Below are 20,811 nucleotides of genomic sequence, written 5' to 3'. Positions count from 1 at the left end.
TGTTAATTGAAGCGAGCGCGGGTTCGGGTGAAGAACCTGGCCGTTGTACATTGATAGAAGTGTCTGTTTGGGTTGCAGATGAATGGGCTGTGTCTCTGATAGAAGCAACTCCGTGTACCAAAACTGGCGAGCCCAGGCAGGCGCTATTAGTATCATCCTGCACCTGTCCATCTTGAGCTTCTTGAGGACTCGAGGAATCAGGGGAAATGGCGGAAAGGCGTAAACAAACGCGCCTGACCAGGACATCGAAAGGGCATTCCCCAGTGACCCTCGATGGTGTTCCCTGTTTGCATAACACCGGCATTTCTTGTTCCAAGGTGTTGCAAACAGGTCGATCGCTGGGGTCCCCCAACGGAAGAAGATGTCCTTGACCACTGTGCTCTCCAATTCCCACTCGTGCGAGACTGCTCTCAGGCGGCTTAGTGTATCCGCCTTCGTGTTGTATACTCCTGGAAGGTGTTCTGCCACGAGCGTGATGTTCTGCGATATCGCCCATTCCCACAGTATTTGGGCTTCCTGTGACAGCAGTGGCGATCTTGTGCCTCCCTGCTTGTTGACGTAATGCATTGCGGTGGTGTTGTCCGTCCGCACCAGGATTGCCGAACTTGTAATCCTTGGGAGGAAAGCTAACATCGCCAATCGAATAGCTCTTAGTTCCAGAACGTTGATATGTAAGCGACGTTCTTCCGGAGTCCAGTGACCACTGACCTGGAGGTCTTGCATGACCGCTCCCCAACCTTGAAGAGAAGCGTCTGTGGTAATGACGTGAGGAGCCGGTGTAGCCCTGAAACTGAGTCCCACAGTGAGGTGAGATCTTTTCATCCACCATGAAACCGACCGTTTCATCTGCTGGGTAACCGTCACCCTGTCGTCGAACGAACCTCCCACTTGTCTCCACTGAAGGTCCAGTTCCTCCTGCAAGGGGCGCATTCGCAGCCTGCAGTGCGGAATCAATTGAATACAGGATGAAATCGACCCTAGAAGAGATTTGTACATCCTGACTGTTATCCAACTCCTCTTCTGCAAGCGAGTGCCTGACGACCTGAGTTTCATCTGTCTCTCTTCCGATGGGAAGGCTTTGCACACCCGAGTATCGAGTATCGCTCCCAAGAACTTCACCGTACCTGCCGGCTGAAGAACCGATTTCTCCTTGTTGAGTTGTAAACCCAGATGAATAAAGAGGTTTAGGCATGTGTTCACTGCTTTTGATGCCTCTTGTAAGCTTGGAGCCTTCAGCAGCCAGTCGTCTAAGTACGGGAATACTTCCAGCGACTGTCTTCTCAGAAATGCTGCTACCGGGGCCAGCACCTTTGTGAATATCCGAGGAGCGGACTTTAATCCAAATGGGAGCACCATGAACTGGAAGTGACTCTTGCCTACTGTAAAGCGAAGGAAACGTCTGTGAGCTGGATGGATCGGGATATGAAAATAGGCATCTTCCAGGTCTAATGTTGCCATGAAGTCGCCTGGGTTCAAGAGGCGCAATATGTCCTGGAGTGAAATCATCCGAAACAACAGCTTCATGAGATAGGTGTTGAGCTCCCTCAAGTCCAGGATAGGATGCCACTTTTGCTTTGTTTTGCGGATCAGAAAAAATCTTGAATAGAAATCTTCTCCTCTTTGTGATAGGGGAACACGTTGGATAGCCCCCTTCAGAAGCATTTGTTGAACTTCCTTTTGTAGAAGGTTTAGATGTTTCGAAGTAGTGGCGTGGGGAGCTCTTGTAGGTGGAAATTCCTGGAATTCTAGTGTATGCCCATTTCGGATGATGTTCAATACCCACTGATCCGATGTAATATCTTCCCAGCTGCTCAGATGTTGCGAAATCCTGCAGCCCACTGGGGATCCCAGAAGCGGAGGAACAGTTGGCAGAGTCAGGAGGCCGCTATTGACGCTTGCCAGCGTCCTTGCCCTGACGCCCCTGTCGTCCACGAGCATTCTGGCGAGAGAAAGACTGGGATTGCGACTGTCGCTGATAGTACTGATTGCCGTACTGAGGTCTGTACGACTGCGACTGTTGCGAGTATCGCTGCTGCTGATAGCCTCCTCTTGATGAAGTGAAGCCTCTTCCTCGCGCTCCACGGAACGGTGTTTTCCTATACTGTAGGTTTCCCAGAGCCCTTGCTGTCTCTGTGTCTTTCTTTATCCCCTGTAGGGTCTCATCGACATGTTTCCCAAATAACATGTCCCCATCAAAGGGCAAGTCCAAAATCCTATTCTGGACCTCTGGCCGGAAGTAAGTCGCTCGCAGCCACCCTTGTCGCCGAAGAACCACCGCGCTGCCCAGAGCACGGAAAGAGATGGTGGCGATGTCCATCGCGCAGTCAATCACTTCCGAAGAGGAACGTTGCCCTTCCTCTAGAAGTTTCTGTGCTTCAGCTCTAGGGTCATCCGCTAGCAGGTCCACATAGTGCGCCACATCACTCCACATCTGGCGGTCGTATCTTGCTAGGATCGCCAAGGTATTCGCCGCTCTGACCAATAAGCTAGCCATAGACGAAAAACGCTTCTTCGCGTTGTCTAACCTTCTACCCTCCTTGTCTGGTGGAGTTGTGAGGGTGGCCGAAGGATTCCGCGACTTCTTTTGCGCCGCCTGCGATATGACCGAGTCTGGCCTAGGTTGTCCAATCAAGCAGGCGGGACTGTCATCAGGAGCTTTATATTTTTTCTCCAAGCGCGGTAGAGTTGGAATGACCGTCGCTGGGGACTGCATCACCTTCTTTCCTTCCTCCCATATGTGTTCTACAATGGGAATTGAACGCACCGCCTTACGGTATGCCTCTTTAAAATCTTACAAGAAACAATCCGTAGATGTTGTAGGCATTGTTAGCTTAAAGCGTGCCGTTGCTCTTTCCATCAAACTGAAGAAACCTCCTACATCCGCCGGAGGAGAGTCGACCGGGTCTGGCACTGGTGAAGCCGGATCCGGAGCTATATACTGGTTCCATTCGTTATCAGGGTCTTGATCCTGGTTCTGCCCCGTTTCATCCTCATCCGAGGTGTCCACTTGGACTTGCGACTGCCGAGGATATTCCCTCTCATGTTCCTCCTGTGCAGGCAGTACTGACTGAGCTGCCACCACCTGCGGTTGAACCTGCGCTTGACCTTCCACTGGTCGCGACCCTTGCCTGCTCCTATACTCCTCCAGCATTGCCCTTAAGTCTGTCAAAAGACTCATAGGCATCGTTACCATGCCCTGCTGTGGTTGGGTTTCCTGGTATGCGACCTGTCTTTGTGGTCGCTGTTGCTGTTGATAATAATACTCCTCATCTAAGTCCGAGTCATGGTATTTTAGGTTCAACTGAGATGGACTGTATGCATCCCCATACATCTCATTCTCCTCCTCTGAGTAGTCCTCTTCATCCAACAAAAGGGCTGGAGGTAGTGAAGGCACCTTTCTAGGTGGAGTCATATCTGGAGTTATCCTCCTCTTTCTGCTGCTTTCCGTAGCACCTGCCGTCGACGGCGTTGAAAACAAATCCACCATTTCCTTATTTTGAATCGTCGTCGACGGGACCGTCGACGAGAGTCCCTTCACCGTCGACGGGATCGTCGACGGAACTGTCATCGTCGACGGACTCATCATCGTCGACGGGATCGTCGACGGAGCCGTCCTCGTCGCCGGGCTCGTCGACGGGATCGTCGCCGTCGAGATTGCCACAGTCGACGGAATAGTCATCGTCGACGGGATGGTCTTCGTCGACGAGGTGGTAACCGTCGACGTGGTTATCGTCGTCGACGCTGTCGTCGATCCAGTCTTCGTCGACGGAATCGACGTCGAAGTCTTCGTCGACGCTCTAGTCGTCGACGTCCTCGTCGACGCTGGATGGCTCGTCGACGACTGAGGAGAAAAATTCACCTCAGATGTTTTAGAGTCTTTCTTGACCACTGTAGAGTCCTCTACAGTCGGTTTTTTGAAGGACTTGGCTACTTTTTCCTGGTGGGAAGGCCCAGCCGAGCTCTCATCCAGTTTAGCCTTTTGCACCTGTGGTGCTTGCCTTTCCCTCTCCTTTACACTCACGTGAGGAGATTCGTTAGGCCCTGGCTTGCCAGACCTATCAGAGGTCCCACGCATAGCCTTTGAGGGGGGTTCAGTTGAAACCTCCACAGATGATCCACCCCTCTTCAACGACGTCTTAGAAGATGATGATCTGGCATCTTCCTCATCACCAGAAACCACTACATCCCTCCTTTCCAACTTCCTTAGCCACAGAAGTAGCCTTCCTTCACGATCACAGAGGGTTTTCACTGGCATCCTCCTGCATATACTACACCCCTCTGCCTTATGGTCTGGGTATAGACAGTATATACAGTCATTATGTTGATCTTCAGCATAAAGTCGTTTTTTGCCACAAGTGGCACAAGACCTGAAAAGGCTCTTCTTTTCCTTATCAGCCATGACAAAGCTGAAAGAAATCCTGTTAGAAAACTGTTTAAACAGTACCTCAAGTAGAAGTTAGAGCAGAGCTCTAAGGAGACTCCCTGTCACCAACGATGCGGTAGAAAATCTGAGGCTCTGAGCTTTCTCAGGAAGGTTCTACAGGGTGAGGCTGATCTGATTGGTTGCTAAGGTGACTTTGGGTCTTTTTACATAATGACACCAATAGGCTACAAAAGATAATGAGGCCTAGGCCTAATTTTTATTTACTTTTTTTTCACCTATTAGGGTGTATTTACCTAGGTGTATATATATATATATATATATATATATATATATATATATATATATATATATATATATTCACAGAAAAAACCATAGGTTATAGTGGATATATAGTTAGGAATTTGCATTTACAAAACCTTGAAAATTCAATGAAAAAACCATAGGTTATAGGCCATATATAGTTAGGAATTAGCATTTACAAAACCTTATTTTACTCGCATAAAACCATTGAAATTCCATATATAGTTAGCTAACTATAAGCGCTAACTATATATCGCGCACCCGCAATCCACTGCTGATGATGTCACATATTACATCATTCATGACATGGTCAGTGACATCACTGATGACATCACTGATCAAAACAACCAGTGATTGTATGTGTCTGTAAAGTTTAAATATGTTTCACATATTGAAGAATGAGTGGATGTATAAGTGTCTGGATGAAGAATTTAGTAGGTGCATGACTGACTGTATGAGTGAGTGATTAAATGTGTCTCACTGAGTACATGGGTTAGTGACTAAACTGTCTTAATTCGTGCATCAGTATGTTTGTTGTTGTGTAAGCTGCTGCATGTGTTGATCAGTAGCTATAAGAGTGGCCATATGGGTTATTGATTGGTTGCCCAAATATTTGAATGGGAGGCTGAGTGTGTGTGTGGGTGGCTGGGAGGTGCGTGACTCTGTGCATAGATGTGTAAGCAGTTGATTCACTAGGAGTATGAGTTCAAGAGTGCATGTGGAAACAGCTATATGGGCGGTTGACTGTGCATGGGTGTGTTGGTGAGTGAATGGATTTCTCATTGCTACATGTGCAAGTAAGTACGTATGTAAAACACAATACATGTGAGAGTTGAGATATATAAATAACTGAACATAAGACCCAGTGAATGTGTGAGTGGCTGTATCGATCACTGTGAGCTTGTATCAGGGATTATATAAGAGAGTAAATATGTGTTATTATATGTTTGAATAAGTAAGATGTGTATAACTGTATAGTTGAGGAAATGGAGGTGTGATTGATTCTTTGCATGACTGACTAGGTGTGTGAGTAACTCCATGGATAAGTGACAGTCTGTGAGTGTCTGTTTATACTGAGTGTATGTAAGGTTATATTAGAGTCTGAAGAGGTTCATTGTATTATCACATGAGTGATGTGATCAGTGATGACAAATGAGATGTCATCAGTGATGTCATTTGAGTTGTCATCAGTGATGTCATCAGTGATGTCATTTGAGATGTCATCATTGATATCATTTGAGTTGTCATCAGTGATGTCATTTGAGATGTCATCAGTGATGTCACTGACCATGTCATGAATGATGTAATATGTGACATCATCAGCAGTGGATTGCGGGTGCGCGATATATAGTTAGCGCTTATAGTTAGCTAACTATATATGGAATTTCAATGGTTTTATGCGAGTAAAATAAGGTTTTGTAAATGCTAATTCCTAACTATATATGGCCTATAACCTATGGTTTTTTCATTGAATTTTCAAGGTTTTGTAAATGCAAATTCCTAACTATATATCCACTATAACCTATGGTTTTTTCTGTGAATTTCATTGGTTTTTTAATAGCAAATATGAAAAGCTTTAAAATGTCAAGTACGTGATAGATAAAAACATTTTCGTATTTATGCACGCTGATGTGCTTTGAACGCTGCCCCCCCCCCTCCCCTCTTTTGCCTTAGTAGTACTCTCTCTTTGCAGATACAGAAGGGTAGTTAACGCAGGCCTTTACCCCCGTTGTAATCCGTCGTACCTCCTTGTCTCTCCATTTGATTGATTGTTGTCCAAGCATTTACTGTTTTAGAATTGGTTCTCTTTGGATCATTCTCTATTTACAAACAAGCACAAAGTCGCAATACTCTGTTTAGTCTTTGCAGATAGTGAAAAATCGTGTAAAAAAATAAAAGTAATCGAGCAAAATCAGTAGGCCACTAATTGGATCTCTTTTTGACCTCGCTAAAATAGAAATATTAGGAACAACCCTTCTTGAGAAATACGAAAATAGTGAGATGAACTGAGCTCCACACCATGAGGGCTGCAAGACAGCTCGGCTCCATCACCCATCCCGCACAAAATAATGACAAACCCTATGCAAATATTAAAAATATAGACAACACACCAGCAAAGAAACAGGGTAAAACATTTTATTAAAAAACTATTTACATAACGTTGGTTTATAAGATGATGTCAGTAGTGGACCGATGTGTGAATAGATCGAAAACAGCACAAGGCTCCAAGATCCGGATAGCAAGCTCCTGGATGTTGGGTGCCATAGTTTAGAGTTCTGAATTTCAACCTTTTTCAATGCCTGTGCTTTGTTGAATCAAAATGGCGGCTTGACACAAAGCTGACTCAAGCGTTGTTACTGATGCTATGCAGACCAAAACTGGTTTTCAGTTTGTACATTTTTCTAGATTTTTCAATCCAAGTTTGGTTGACTTTGTAGAACGATGGCTTCAGATTTTCAACATACGGTGTGGTGGCGCTGACTGGGAGGGGGCGCTTCGCTCCTGCCCCCTCCCCAAGTAAGATTTTCATACGTGAAAGTACGTTAATGGTTTTGGTCCCTGAGATGCTTCGATGTCACTGCCATTCTCAAATAGCATAAGTTCTGGATGTTGGGTGCCATAGTTAAGAGTTCTGAGCAGCGCTTGTAACACTGTCTGAAGCTTATTTCCACCTACTGCAGCTTCACTATTCTCAAAGTAAGTGAGTGTCGTTTGTGGACCTGACTGCATTAGAAAACAATGTGATATGTTACCTTCCTAAACAGCTTGACGGAGGCCCCTGAGGGGCGCTGTGATGGCCATGGACTCGGAGAAGACGCTTGGCTCCGACACCCTCCCCAAGTCTTATAGCACTGGTGTAGCCTGAGATCGCCCCCGACATAGGCGGCCGGCTCTCGGGGTCCGGCGGTACTTTTTGCCTTTTGATGACTCTTCAATTCTGGACCTTGTCCCACAATCCGTTTGACCTGAAGACAAGCTGTAGTGAGGCGCCCCTTTATCGTTTTAGTTGCCATTCCGCCCGCTTTTGCTACACTGTGCCTCTTCCGCCATTCAGCTGTTTTCCGCCCGCTCTTGCGACTACAGCGTCTCGCTCACCATGTAGTTGAGATGCGCCCGCTCTTGCGGTGCAGCGATAGGCGGCTGCCACAGGACTCTCAAAATGGCGGCCGGCTCTTCGGTTTTGGGCCTGGTCCACTAAAATGGCCCTGGGACACCTTGGAACTCGGACGCTTGTCTGCTAGGGCTTGGGTCCCATTCTCGAAAAGCGTCCCCTCAGCCGTGAAGATTCTACAAAAGTCTTGGGGGCCTCCGACTCCCGCAGGCTTCTGGTGGGGAGCGGCTGCCATGATTGCTCGTGGAATGGCCACGACGGAGCTACGAGATGGTAGTGGTCTCATGCTGACGCCAGCTTTAGTCTGAAACATCCAGAAACACTGTAGACTACCAATTCGATCAGTTCCGGTAGCGCCCCAACATGACCCGGAAGAGAAGAACTTGCCCTCCCCTCTTTGACTGATGGTTCTTGTTGCCTGTCCCCTCTGTTGTCATTTAACAGAACTTTTTGGACTGCTGAAAGGGGTTGTGTTCTGAACGCTGGTTGGTGGAGACATTTAGACTATATTCTTGACCTACGTTGTCGCGTAATGCGTTTTATGACACGCCGCGTTAGCGCACCCGGAAGTGATCCGAGGCGCGGCGCGCAGCGCGTAACGTAAGCATAACAGGTCATGTGACTTGTTAATAAAACTTTTCATTGGTTCATTTTACTTTTGTTAATTTAATGATGAAAAGCTTGGTCATATGACCTAAAAATTACGCTTTTTATTATTTTCGAACAATATTTTTTTTTCAAACATATGTTATAATATTCCAGGCTAATGTACTTTCCCGGAAAATTTACAACTGTCTTGCAAGTAAAATATATTCCTTTTTCGAGAAAAAGGGCGTTTCTTCCTTCCATGACGGAGCCGTTGAGTAAAAGAGATTCGGCCTGCTGTCTTAGTCGCCGATACGCCTGATTATCAGATTCTTATCGATCACTTTATGTTGCAGACATGAAAAACACAACTGCCCTTGACCATTTATCTTTACTGCGTTCCTACATATTATACCTTTTATCCGTCATGTAATTGGACTGCTTTATTTCACTTGCCTTTTACTGATTCGAAAACAGTCACTAAAAGTAAAAACTTTACAAATGAAAATACTACTACCGTGTTTTGTTTTAAAAACCTTTATTGTGAAAATGTCAGTATACAAATACGGGCCTATAACCACGTGGGCCGGCCACGGAGCAAACTCAAATCGTATATGATGAGGAGACATTTACACTGTAGAAGAACGTAACGAGCGGGCCATTAGGTGACAAGAACAAAGGTGTCTAACAGTTGCGGAATCGGTGGACGTACATTTTGTAATTAAAATACGACAGGGCCACTTACAATAACATTTTCTAGATATACATTTGCGGGCAAAGAGTTACGAGTCCCATTTATACCGGCGCCATTTTGGGCGAGGCCCGGCAGGTCCAAGATATAGTCAAAATGTCTCCACCAACCATCGGCCAGACCAGAACCCCTTTCGGCCCTTTATGTTACAAGATGGTGTCTTCCATTCAGAAAATATTGGTGGCAGCATTTTGAAAGGAAACAGAAACAGCCGTTCTCCTAGTGAGTTTCACATTGTTACATTTAGGAAGAATGTTGAAGAGTAGTATGTGGAAAATCTGAAGCCATTTTTCTACAAACTCTCAATCAGACTTGGATGGAAAAAAAAACCTGAAGAATGTACAAACTGAAAACCAATTTTTGTCTGTATAGCACCAACAGTAACGCTTGAGTCAGCTTTGTGTCAAGCCGCCATTTTCATTCAATCAATAGCGTCCCCCTGCACACATTCAGGGACCTGGTCGTGTCTTCAGATGAAACGCATTGTAGGAAAAGAAGCAGAAAGGAAAAGGAAAAAAGTTCCGCCGGACCTAGTGAAGCTGCAGCAGGTGCAAATAAGCTTCAGACAGTCTTACAAGCACTGCTCAGAACTCTCAACTGAGGCACTCAACATCCAGGACTTGCCATTCGGATCTTGGCGCCTTGTATTTTTGTTTTGTTTTTGATGGAGGGGAAAGAACAAAAAACAGACATTGAAAAAGGCTCAACAGTGCAGGGCGCCTTGTGCTGGTTCCGACCTATTCACACATCGGTCCGCTACTGACATCACCTCATAAACCAACGGGGCACCCCACGCCGACTTTCGGCGCAGCATTGTAGGATGGCCACACCAGTGCGGCAATTTGCTGGACACCACCTCGGTGCCATCCAGATCTCGGCGCGTTCATTCATTCAATAGCGTCCCCCTGCACACATTCAGGGACCTGGTCGTGTCTTCAGAAGAAACGCATTGTAGGAAAAGAAGCAGAAAGGAAAAGGCAACAAGTTCCGCCGGACCTAGTGAAGCTGCAGCAGGTGCAAATAAGCTTCAGACAGTTCTACAAGCACTGCTCAGAAATCTCAACTGAGGCACTCAACATCCAGGACTTGCCATTCGGATCTTGGCGCCTTGTGCTGGTTCCGACCTATTCACACATCAGTCCACTACTGACATCACCTCATAAGCCAACGGGGCACCCCACGCCGACTTCCGGCGCAGCATTGTAGGATGGCCACACCAGTGCAGCCACTTGCTGGACACCACCTCGGTGCCATCCGGATCTCAGCGCGTTCGAGTCACTGTGCCGGAAGAGTGACCGGAACTCAGCTGAACACGCCGTCTTTCGGCGCAGCATTGTAGGATGGCCACACCAGTACGGCAATTTGCTGGACACCACCTCGGCGCCATCCGGATCTCGGCGCGTTCGAGTCACTGTACCGCAACAGTGACCGCAATTCAGCTGGACACGCCGTCTTTCGGCGCAGCATTGTAGGATGGCCACACCAGTGCGGCAATTTGCTGGACACCACCTCGGTGCCATCCGGATCTCGGCGCGTTGTGCTGCCTTCGGCCTATTCGCACATCGGTCCGCTACTGACGCCGCCTCACGTGCCAACGGATTTTCTACGCTTTTTGTAGCCCTATGTCGCATAACAGGTCATGTGACTTGTTTATAAAACTTTTCATTGGTTCATTTTACTTTTGGTTTCCTAAAGATGGAAGGCTTGGTCATATGACCTAAAAATAACACTTTTCATTGGTTTAGAACATTTTTTTTTCCCAAACGATGAAAGCCCCACCTTGTTTCTGGATCATTCAGACTGAAGCTGGCGTCAGCATGAGAGCACCACCATCTCTTGGCTCCGTCGTGGTCATTCCGCGAGCAATCATGTCAGCCGCTCCCCACCGGAAGCCTGCGGGAGTCGGGGGCCCCCAAGACTTTTATACAATCTTCACGGCTGAGGGGACGCTTTTCGAGAATGGAGCCCAAGCCCTAGCAGGCAAGCGTCCGACTTCCAAGGTGTCCCAGGGCCATTTCAGTGGACCAGGCCCAAAACCGAAGAGCCGTCCGCCATTTTGACAGCCATGTGGCAGCCGCCTATCGCTGCACTGCAAGAGTGGGAGCAACTCCACAACATGGTGAGCGAGACGCTGTGGCCGCAAGAGCGAGCGCAACTCAGCTAGATGGCCGCCACCTGGGGAGGCCCGTTCACGCCGCCTCCCCCCCCCCCCCCCCCCCCCCCCCGGGCCGCCGCACGCCAATTTTCGGAGCAGCATTGTAGGATACCAAAACCAGTGCGGCAGTTTACTGGACATCACCTGGGTGCCTGTCGTACATGTTGTGTCAGCCATGTGACACTGGACACAGACCGCTACTGACGAGGCCTCCCCCCGCACCACCCGGGACGCCCCACGCTGTTTTTCTGTGCTGCATTGTAGGATCCCTAAACCAGTGCGGCACCCAGGCGACATCACCTGGGTGCCGTCCAGAACTCTGCACGTTGTGCTGCCTTGGGACTATTCGCACAACAGACCGCTACTGACCAGGCCTCCCCCCGCCCCACCCGGGACGCCCCACGCCAATTTTCGGAGCAGCATTGTAGGATCCCTAAACCAGTGCGGCACCCAGGCGACATCACCTGGGTGCCGTCCAGAACTCTGCACGTTGTGCTGCCTTGGGACTATTCGCACAAAAGACAGCTTCTAACCATTGTTGCTTTTTGTGTTAATAAATGTTTAAATGTTTTTAGTTTTTGTTCTGTTCATTATCGTTAAAAGTTAATAAAGTTTTATAACCTTAATTTGTTGGAGTGTTATCTATTTTTTGAAAAACGGGTGAATGGGGCCTTGAATCGGGTTATTGTCATGTGTGGGCTTTGGAAGTGTGCTGCTGCAGGATCGGACATTTCAAACTCAAATGCACGTTCTTTTTCTTACCTTTCCGAAGCATGGAGCGCAATAGCAGGCAGAGAAAGGGTGATGCACGTGTTGAACACTACCTGACCTGGCAAGTTGCTGGCAGTGCCCCCCCGCCCGCTCCTGAAAGAGGGCACACACACACCGCCGCCCCGAGTACTTCACAAATCTTTAAAAGACCATGCGCTTGTTCATGAGGCTTAAATGGTTTATCACCTCTTCTAGAACCCCTACATCGACCCTCTGACGTTTCATGGAAAAATTACCATGTAACACAATACCAAGCCCTGTCAGCTGAAACCCCCAAGGAATCGTGGGGCATATTATCAAGGGGGTTTATCTCCGCTTTTTTGGCTTTAAAAACCATGAAAGCGGAGATAAAATTATTTCCCTATTATCAAGCTGTCGCTAACACCAGTTAGTGACACCTAAAAGGAGATAGCGACCATCTTGGGCCCGGCTTTGCATGTCAGTGATACTTATCACTAATGACATGCAAAGTGGCGTGCCAAGATGTTAGCGACTGGAAACAGTCCCTAACATCGCTACCTTCTATTACCAACTTTTGGAGATATTCGCGCTAAGCGCGAATATCTCCAAAATCTAACACCTGCCCTGAGCAGTTCTTAGCCATGTTATCCAATGGGAGGTGGATAACATGGCTAAGAGCATTAGGTCGATAATACATGAATATCGCTGACTTTTCTGCGATAATAGCAAGGTTTATCTGCGATAAAAATCGCCGATGTGCGGCGATAATTTTTGTCTCTAAACAAGTTATAGACAGAAATTATCGCTAGTTGTTCGTAATATGCCCCCGGGTTTTTGCTTGCAGAAATCGGGAGGCGGGAGACTAGCACTGAAATCAGTACTCACACGCCTGAATCAGGAGGATTGGCATGTCTGAATTCTCTACAGCTGGGGCCATAAACTACATCCGCAGGGGTAGGTGATAGCCTGGGACCAGCCTGGCATCTAAAATGGCTGCCGTGCACGACAAAATTGTGGCATTCGAAAAAAGGCAAGATGGCGCAGCCGCTGGAAGAGATATATCAACATATATCAGCCTCCTCAGCCACCCTCAGGAAACATAGGGGATTAGGATATGTCTCCCGCACCCCCTTATACCTAGTACTTTAATTAACGAAGCACAAAATGGCGAATTCCCGTTTCGCTACCAGTTTGCGGCCCAGTTCGCGGCCCGTGAAGCGCTTCTACCGTGAAAAATCATTTTTTTTTTATTTTCCCCACGGGACCCTTTAATAACCCCAACAACATTCCTAGGGGGTCAAGAGGGGGATACCTTGCCCCCTTTCATTAAATTCCCCCTTAGTTTTTCACCTTTTCTTCTCTCTCGATCCTACCGAGAGACAAGATGGCGGCCGCTCCGGACTGTCACGCAGCAAAAAAAAAAAAAAAGCTCACGCACAGCCGCTGGAAGAGATGTATCAACATATATCAGCCTCCTCACCCACCCTCAGGAAACATAGGGGATTAGGATACGTCTCCCGCACCCACTTATAACTAGTAATTTAATTTACGAAGCACAAAATGGCGAATTCCCGTTTCGCTACCAGTTCGCGGCCGCGCTTCTACCGTGAAAAATCATTTTTTTTTTATTTTCCCCACGGGACCCTTTAATAACCCCAACAACATTCCTAGGGGGTCAAGAGGGGGATACCTTGCCCCCTTTCATTAAATTCCCCCTTCGTTTTCCACCTCTTCTTCTCTCTCGATCCTACCGAGAGACAAGATGGCGTCCGCTCCGGACTGTTTAGAATGTTGACAGACACCGGAGAGCCAATCAGCTTTCTGCGCGCAAAGTTCCGATAAGCGAAAAGTAAGCGGACCGGATCGCTGCCCAGAGCGCTGTTACAGATATATATCTTGGTTTGAACGTTAATTTCTCAAAAACTACTGGAGCACATATATTGAGACCTAGCAAAGGCACATCGGGCTAACAGTCCCTACAATTTTGCCAAGTTTCGTGCAAATCCATTCAGCCGTTCGAGCTAAAAGTGAGTCCAACCGCCCTATGGAAAACTCAATGCAAAAAACGCGTTTTGGGACCCCCCTTTTTTCTCAGCCCCCCCTTGACGAAACCCCACCAAATTTCCAGGGGCTGCTCAGAAACAAAATGTGCCATTTTCCTGAAAATTTCAGCCGATTCCGTCCACAAACGCCAAAGTTATTAGACATAGAATTTTCAAAAGTCCCATAGGGAAAAAATTCTAACTATATATACCTACTGGCGATAGCCAGTAGGTAATATATATATATATATATATATATATATATATATATATATATATATATATATATATATATATATTATTACAGAGGCTCCCATTCCGACGACGGGGAATGATACAAGCAATGGGAATCTATGAAAGTTCCAATACTGGAGTAACAGCCGCAACTCCACTCACGACTAAAAGCGTCGCCGAGCGAGTGCCGCCTTGGAAATTCCAACGCGTAAAACTGATGACATTGCGAGTTCTCTTCGGTGGCGAATAGATCGAACCAAGGCTCTCCCCACTGTTGAAAGATACCTTGCGCCACGTCCGAGTTCAGACACCATTCGTGATCCATCATGCACCGGCAGCTGAGTTTGTCCGCCCTGGCGTTCAGAGAACCTGCTAGGTGTTGAACCACCAGGGACATGCCCTGATGTTCCACCCATGTCCAGAGGCGCAGAGCCTCCTGACATATGGTCCAGGACCCCACCCCTCCCTGTTTGTTGCAATACCACATGGCGTTGGTGTTGTCCGTGAACACCTGCACTACTCTTAATGACAGAGGGGAGGAATGTCTTCAGTGCAAGTCGGATCGCCCAAAGCTCCAGCAGGTTGATGTGTAGCCTGGACTCCGCCAGAGACCAGAGGCCGCTGATCTCCACCTCTCCCATGTGGCCGCCCCATCCCAGAAGGGACGCATCCGTCACAACTGTATGTTCCGGTTGGGGAAGGGAGAGGGATCTGCCTTTGACCCAATCGCGGTTCGTGAGCCACCACTGCAATTGTCGTGCAGTGCCCTCCGAGAGCTGGACGTGATCGGACAGGTTTCCATGATGCTGTGCCCACTGGAACTTCAGGTCCCACTGCAGAGCCCGGATATGCCATCTGGCATGATCCACAAGCAGGATGCAGGAGGCCATCAAGTCCAGAAGCCGGAGGGTCATCCTGACTGAATCCGGGACAGAGGCTGAAAGATTGCAATCATAGCTTGAATGTCCCGGACTCGCTGTTCGGGTGGATAGACCCGAAACCACGCAGAGTCCAGAACCGCTCTGATGAAAAGGAGCTTTTGCGAGGGAATCAGGTGCGACTTCAGCACATTGATGCAAAACCCCAGCGAATGCAGGAGGTCGGTCGTAGTCTGGAGGTGGGAGACAACTGCCTGGGGCGAGCCCGCCTTCAACAGCCAGTGGTCGAGATAGGGGGAGACTGAAATCCCTGACCTGCGCAGATGAGCTGCGACCACCGCCATCACTTTCGTGAACACCCAAGGGGCGCTGGTAAGGCCAATGGGGAGCAAAGTGAACTGAAAATGCTCTTGGCCTACCGTGAATCACAGGTAGCGCCTGTGGGCAGGCAGGACGGGACTATGAAAATATGCAAACTACAAGTCCAACGCCACCATCCAGTCTTGCAGGTCCAGGGCAGACCAGACCTGAGCAAGTGTGAGCATCTTGAACTTCTCCTTCCGAAGGAAGCGATTGACGTTTCGAAGGACTAAGATAGGACGCAGGCCCTTGTCCTTCTTTGGAACCAGAAAGTAGTGGGATTAACAACCACGACCTACTTCTGGCGTCAGAACGTGCTCTATCCCCCCAATGGCCAAGAGGGCCACAACTTCCTGCTGGAGAAATGCCAAGTGATCCCCAGACATACAATAGCACTAACATGCCATGCCTAAAGGGGTTGTCTCGAAGGGGAGGGAGTAGCCCCTTCAGACAATTTGCAGTACCCACTTGTCCGAAGTGATGTCGCGCTAGTGGTGAAGATGATTGCGTATGCGTCCACCCACTTGCATCTGATTGGCCTGAAAGATCTGACTAGGGAGGCTTGGAAGTGGATGCTGCAGGGGTGGTGGTGGACTGACCCGCCCCCCTGAACCGCCTCGAAGGTTCCCACGTCAGGGGCCAAGCTGAGGTTGTTGCTGCTGTGGCCTGTGGCTCTGCGAATGCTGTAGGGCGCCCCTTCCGTGGCCACGAAAGGAGCGAAAAGCAGAAGGCAGAGGAGGCCGAACGGCCGACAGGCTCAAGGATATGGCCGTAGCCTGGGAGTCCTTTTAGCGCTCCAACGCACTGTCTGCCTTGTTGCCAAAAAGGCGAATGCCATCAAAGGGCATGTCCATCAAGGTTTTCTGGACATCCCCGGAGAAGCCAGTTGTTCTCAACCAGGCATGCCAAGCTCCACCATCGTGGAAATCTACCTGCCCGGTGAGTCGGCGGTATCCACCCCACAACATATGGTGAACTTCGCTGCGTCTCTCCTGGCCGCAATCACCTGGGAAAGAACTGCCTGGGCCTCCTCCAGGCAGTTGGGCAGCACCTGCGCAACCGTGTCCCACAGAGAGTGGGTATGACTGCCCAAGAGGCATGCAGTGTTAATCGACCGCAGTCCTAAGCTGGCAGATGAAAACAGCTTCTTGCCAAGCTGATCCGGCTTCTTGGATTCCCTATCCGGAGGTGCGGTAGGGAACGAGCTCTGGGAAGTTGAGGTTTGGACAACCAAGCTCTCAGGGGTGGGGTTTTGGGTAAGGAAGAGGGGTGTCGCCCAGAGCCGGGAAATGGCAACGGGCCACGTTTCTATCCACAGGAGCCCCTGTGTTGGGCCTGGACCAGGTGCCCTAAAGAAAATCTGAAAGTGCTTCATTAAAAGGCAACAAGGGCTCCAAAGAGCTGGTTGGAGCACTTCTGTCAGGATGTTAGTCCCGACAGCCACCATAGGGAGCTACGCAACACCACTGCGTAACTGGCTCCCTCCTCCGTAGCCACGGTAGGAGGAGACAGCATGGGAAGGTCAGGTGAGCAGTCAAGACCACTGGCATCTCTTAAATCCTCTGCCCAGTCCTCATCATAAGCACAGTCCTGTGCTAGAGGGTCCTCAGCCCCCTCCCAGTCCTCCCCTTCCTCCGAAGCTTGTGGAACAGGCTCAAAATAAGGAGGACAGACATAAGGGGTTAACCCCTTAGGCGCGGCCGCGATTCTGTGCCTGTGCGGCGTTTTCCGTAGTGGGCGGGTTCATGACAGCCCCCCGCCGTCATCAGCACACGCCCACCGCAGTGCATGACGGACGGGGGCCGTCATCAGCACCCAAGGGGTTAAGGGCCCCGTCGGTATCGGCGTCGGACAGCCAATCCGGCGCAGTGTCCAGGCCGAACCTGGGGACGACGTCGTCCCGAGGAGCGGGTGATGTCGAAAGAGGTGCCTGGGAGATCGGCGCCGGTGGAGGTGTATGAGGTCGACCGATGTCGATCAGGGTCTGATCATTGTTCCCTGTGGGGCCTGCGGCATAGGGGCCAGAGCCGCCGGTGACACCGGGGCCGCCGGCTATGGTAAAGCAGGACCCCCCCTGTCGGGCCCGCAGGCGCACCGGTGGGGCGAGACGGCAAAAGAGTCAGGCTATGGCAGCAAGGAACTCTTGCACCTGTGCAGGCGTCGCCCCCGCTCACAGAAAGGGGGGTAGACTGAAGGAGACGTCGTAGGCTCTGCCGGAGCCGCGGGGGTGGCACCGCCCGCACCCTCAGCCGCAACAGAGCGACTATGCTTCTTCGACTTCTTTTTGGAATGCTTCGACTTACCTGACCCAGAGTGTGAAGACTTCGATCCAGAAGAATGGTAATGGCGACCGGTCCCTCGACCTCCCACGGGACCGGGACCTCGAGCGGCACGGAGCCGACTGCCGGACTTCAAGCAACGTTCGGGACCGCTCCTGCAAAGTCTTCGGGGCCATGGCCCAGCAGTCGGGGCATGACTCTGGGTCGTGGTCACGCCCCAGGCAGTAGACACACACGGTGGGGGTCCATCACCGACATTATGCGATGACAGTCCCCACAGTTCTTGAAACCGGGCACCAGGAGTCGATTGACTCGAAAAGATGAGGTAAAAGGCCTCGAAAAACTCGGTCAAAAATTGACTGGGGGTACTTGCCTTTCCCGGATCTGCGCTTGCTGGCGCAGAAAAAGAAAGAACTGATGTCAGCGCGAGTAGGCGCGTCTAAGTAGCTCCAGTAAAGTCATCCCTGCGCCGACGCCCGCGGAACTGCATGACGCCTACCGACGCGCAGGGGTACTGCTGACGAAAAAAACTTTCCGGGTACAGTCTGACGCCTGGGGGGTAATTTAAAGGTAAGGAATCTATCACTACGTGTTTCTTTCAGATGCTGCTTTTGGGGATTACAGCCAATCAAATGATGACTATATACTGCAATGTTCTGGGACTAAAATATATGGAATGGAACCATTTTCAGTGGAGGTGTCAGTGGGTAAGGATAAGAATTAGGGTTCTAAAAGACAGCTTTGTCAAGCTGTTTCCAATGTATTCAAAAGACACCTACTAAGCCAGCGGTGGGCTGAGCTCTACAGCCTCACTCATTCGCAGCATACCTTGCAAGCCAGGCTATGCATAGGGGTCAGGCGGCTCCATGTCAAGTCTGACATCTTCAACTAGAGATATCTTATTTAATGGCACTTTGTATGCAGGGAATGCAGGGCCAATACTTTCAACTGTGAAAGATAAACTATTACAAGTCCTAAAATGTAATGTGTCCACAGTGAAAAAGGCAAGGCTGGCTGAAGGGGTCACAGGACAGATACACTTGGCGGTGCAAAACCAGGTCAAGCTCCAAGAGATGAGGGTCTAATTTTGAGAGCGTTCGGAAAGCATGAAGAGGCAGAGAAGTCTTGAATCTCTGCCCAAACACATGAAGCCTTATCGTTTACAGTGTACTGTATGTACAAGGCGAAACCAAGCTAGCACGGTTGACTCCTAAAATAAAGTGTAAATAAGAAAAAAGTCTTTCGCTGCAGTGGCATCAGGGGAGAGGAGTAGATATCGGCTTGGACAAAGGTGGGCTGTGTCAATTTTCATTCACGACTCTCACCCTCGGAGGCTCAGTGGTTAGTGGGTCTATATTTCTGGGATGTTTCTGTTGCACTTGTACTGCTGTATGTGTGCACTGTCTCGTGGTGGTGTGGCGCTATACAAAACTACAAAACACCTAAAAACCGTCTATTTTGGGGACTTTCTCACAATTTGTAACTCCAAACAGGAGATCAAAGTGGAGTGCTGAAACTGAGACTGTTTAGGATGGCATCTAAGAAAGGTGTCCATCTACTTAGACTATTTTAAGAAAGGTCGAGGCATGCTTGTTTTAGGCAGGGGTGTAGCTTCAAGGGTGGGGGATACACCCCATTAACAAATGTATTTTCTGGTAAATAGTTGGGTACAACTGCTTTCAGTCCGGTACGGTGAGGGGTCTGTCTGATTTCACCAGGAATTTTTACGAACAAAAACGCACCCACAGTTTTGAAAGTCCTCAAAAGTGTTGGTTATTTTACAAAATAGTGTTTTCTCATTTTGTACTCCTGACAATCCGCATTCCTCTCCCTTTTCACTGACCCTTAGCCCCTCATGCACCCTGTTTGTCATATAATGTATTTTAACATTATAGGCCAGCGTGATTGTTGGAAAATCTGATGTTCACACACCCACAATCTTACTGACCAAGCTACGCCCCTGGTTTCAGGTGACTATATAACCCACAGCATGAGACCCTCGGGATAACAAGGAAATTCTACATGAAATTCCTCGATATGTATAATGTTTCCTAACTAAGATGCCTTTTGCATTAATGACTTGCATTGCAGCCATATAATCACTGGGCATCAGTGAGCCTCACAGTTAAATGAAAAAAATGTACAGTGCGTTGCCGACCCGTTTTTATGAGGAACGTTTTGTATTTAGAGACTAGCATTTAGTTTGCATAAATATCCCCTGAATTAATTCCATATGCTGTCTCTGGAGAGGGTGGATAGTCATCACCCGAGCTGAGTCTGTGGCTTAGTGGACTAATGGATCAAGAGTAGGTGCCTGTGTTGGACCTCATGGTCACAAGTTCAAATCCCAGCATGTCCGCTCAGCCTTTCAACCTTCTGAGGTCGATAAAATGAGTACCATTGAGTTGGGTTGCAATAAACATCTGTTATTTAGCGCCAAGACACCCTTGGGTGAAAGTGCTCTTTACAAATACACATTACGTCATTAGGATGTTAGGTGCCACATCTGTAAGCCTTGAATCTCGATGGGCAATCAAGAATACTCAAACTTTGAAAGCACAAACAGTTGCAAACACAGAAATAAACTCCACCCTTCTATGAGACGTTCTCACCATAGGGCGGGTCACTGGAAGTGCAATTTTCCCCAGCTCCAGGCCGACATGTCTCAGAATAAAGAAATTCTTCTGTTAGACTTGTACCAGCTTCTGAAAAAGAAACAGGGTGGAGGGGGACAATGAACATGCCGAGTTCAGAAAAAGACAGACCATATGATGCTAATTTAAAAAACACATGTTGAGGACCTGCCACAACCACCTCAACCAACACGTGGCATGCGCAAAACTGGAGTCAACAGAATTTAGTGGAAAACTAACAGCATATTTATTAAATACATCAACCAACCATGTGTTTGTCCGTAGTTCAGCACCGATGTAAATATCTGAAAGTGCTTTAAATATCTGATAAGTCCAAATACACACTATTTTCTACAACTCAGGAAA

At 48.7% G+C, this 20,811-nt stretch overlaps 1 protein-coding gene across 1 annotated transcript in view; it reads right to left on the bottom strand.

The window, feature by feature from the left end:
* Nucleotides 1-20,811, bottom strand: part of ITPR1 (inositol 1,4,5-trisphosphate receptor type 1) — a 1,666,678-nt gene that overhangs the window by 236,232 nt on the left and 1,409,635 nt on the right. Inside the window, exon 55 of the mRNA XM_086939209.1 lies at nt 20,425-20,517. Within this exon, the coding sequence (XP_086795335.1) occupies nt 20,425-20,517 (93 nt within the window). The remainder of the gene's footprint in view (nt 1-20,424; nt 20,518-20,811) is intronic.

This window comes from Lissotriton vulgaris, chromosome 9 (genome assembly GCF_964263255.1).
Source record: "Lissotriton vulgaris chromosome 9, aLisVul1.2, whole genome shotgun sequence".
NCBI lineage: Eukaryota > Metazoa > Chordata > Amphibia > Caudata > Salamandridae > Lissotriton > Lissotriton vulgaris.
Note: the sequence above shows the minus strand (reverse complement) of the source record. Positions and strands in the feature narration are given on the sequence as shown.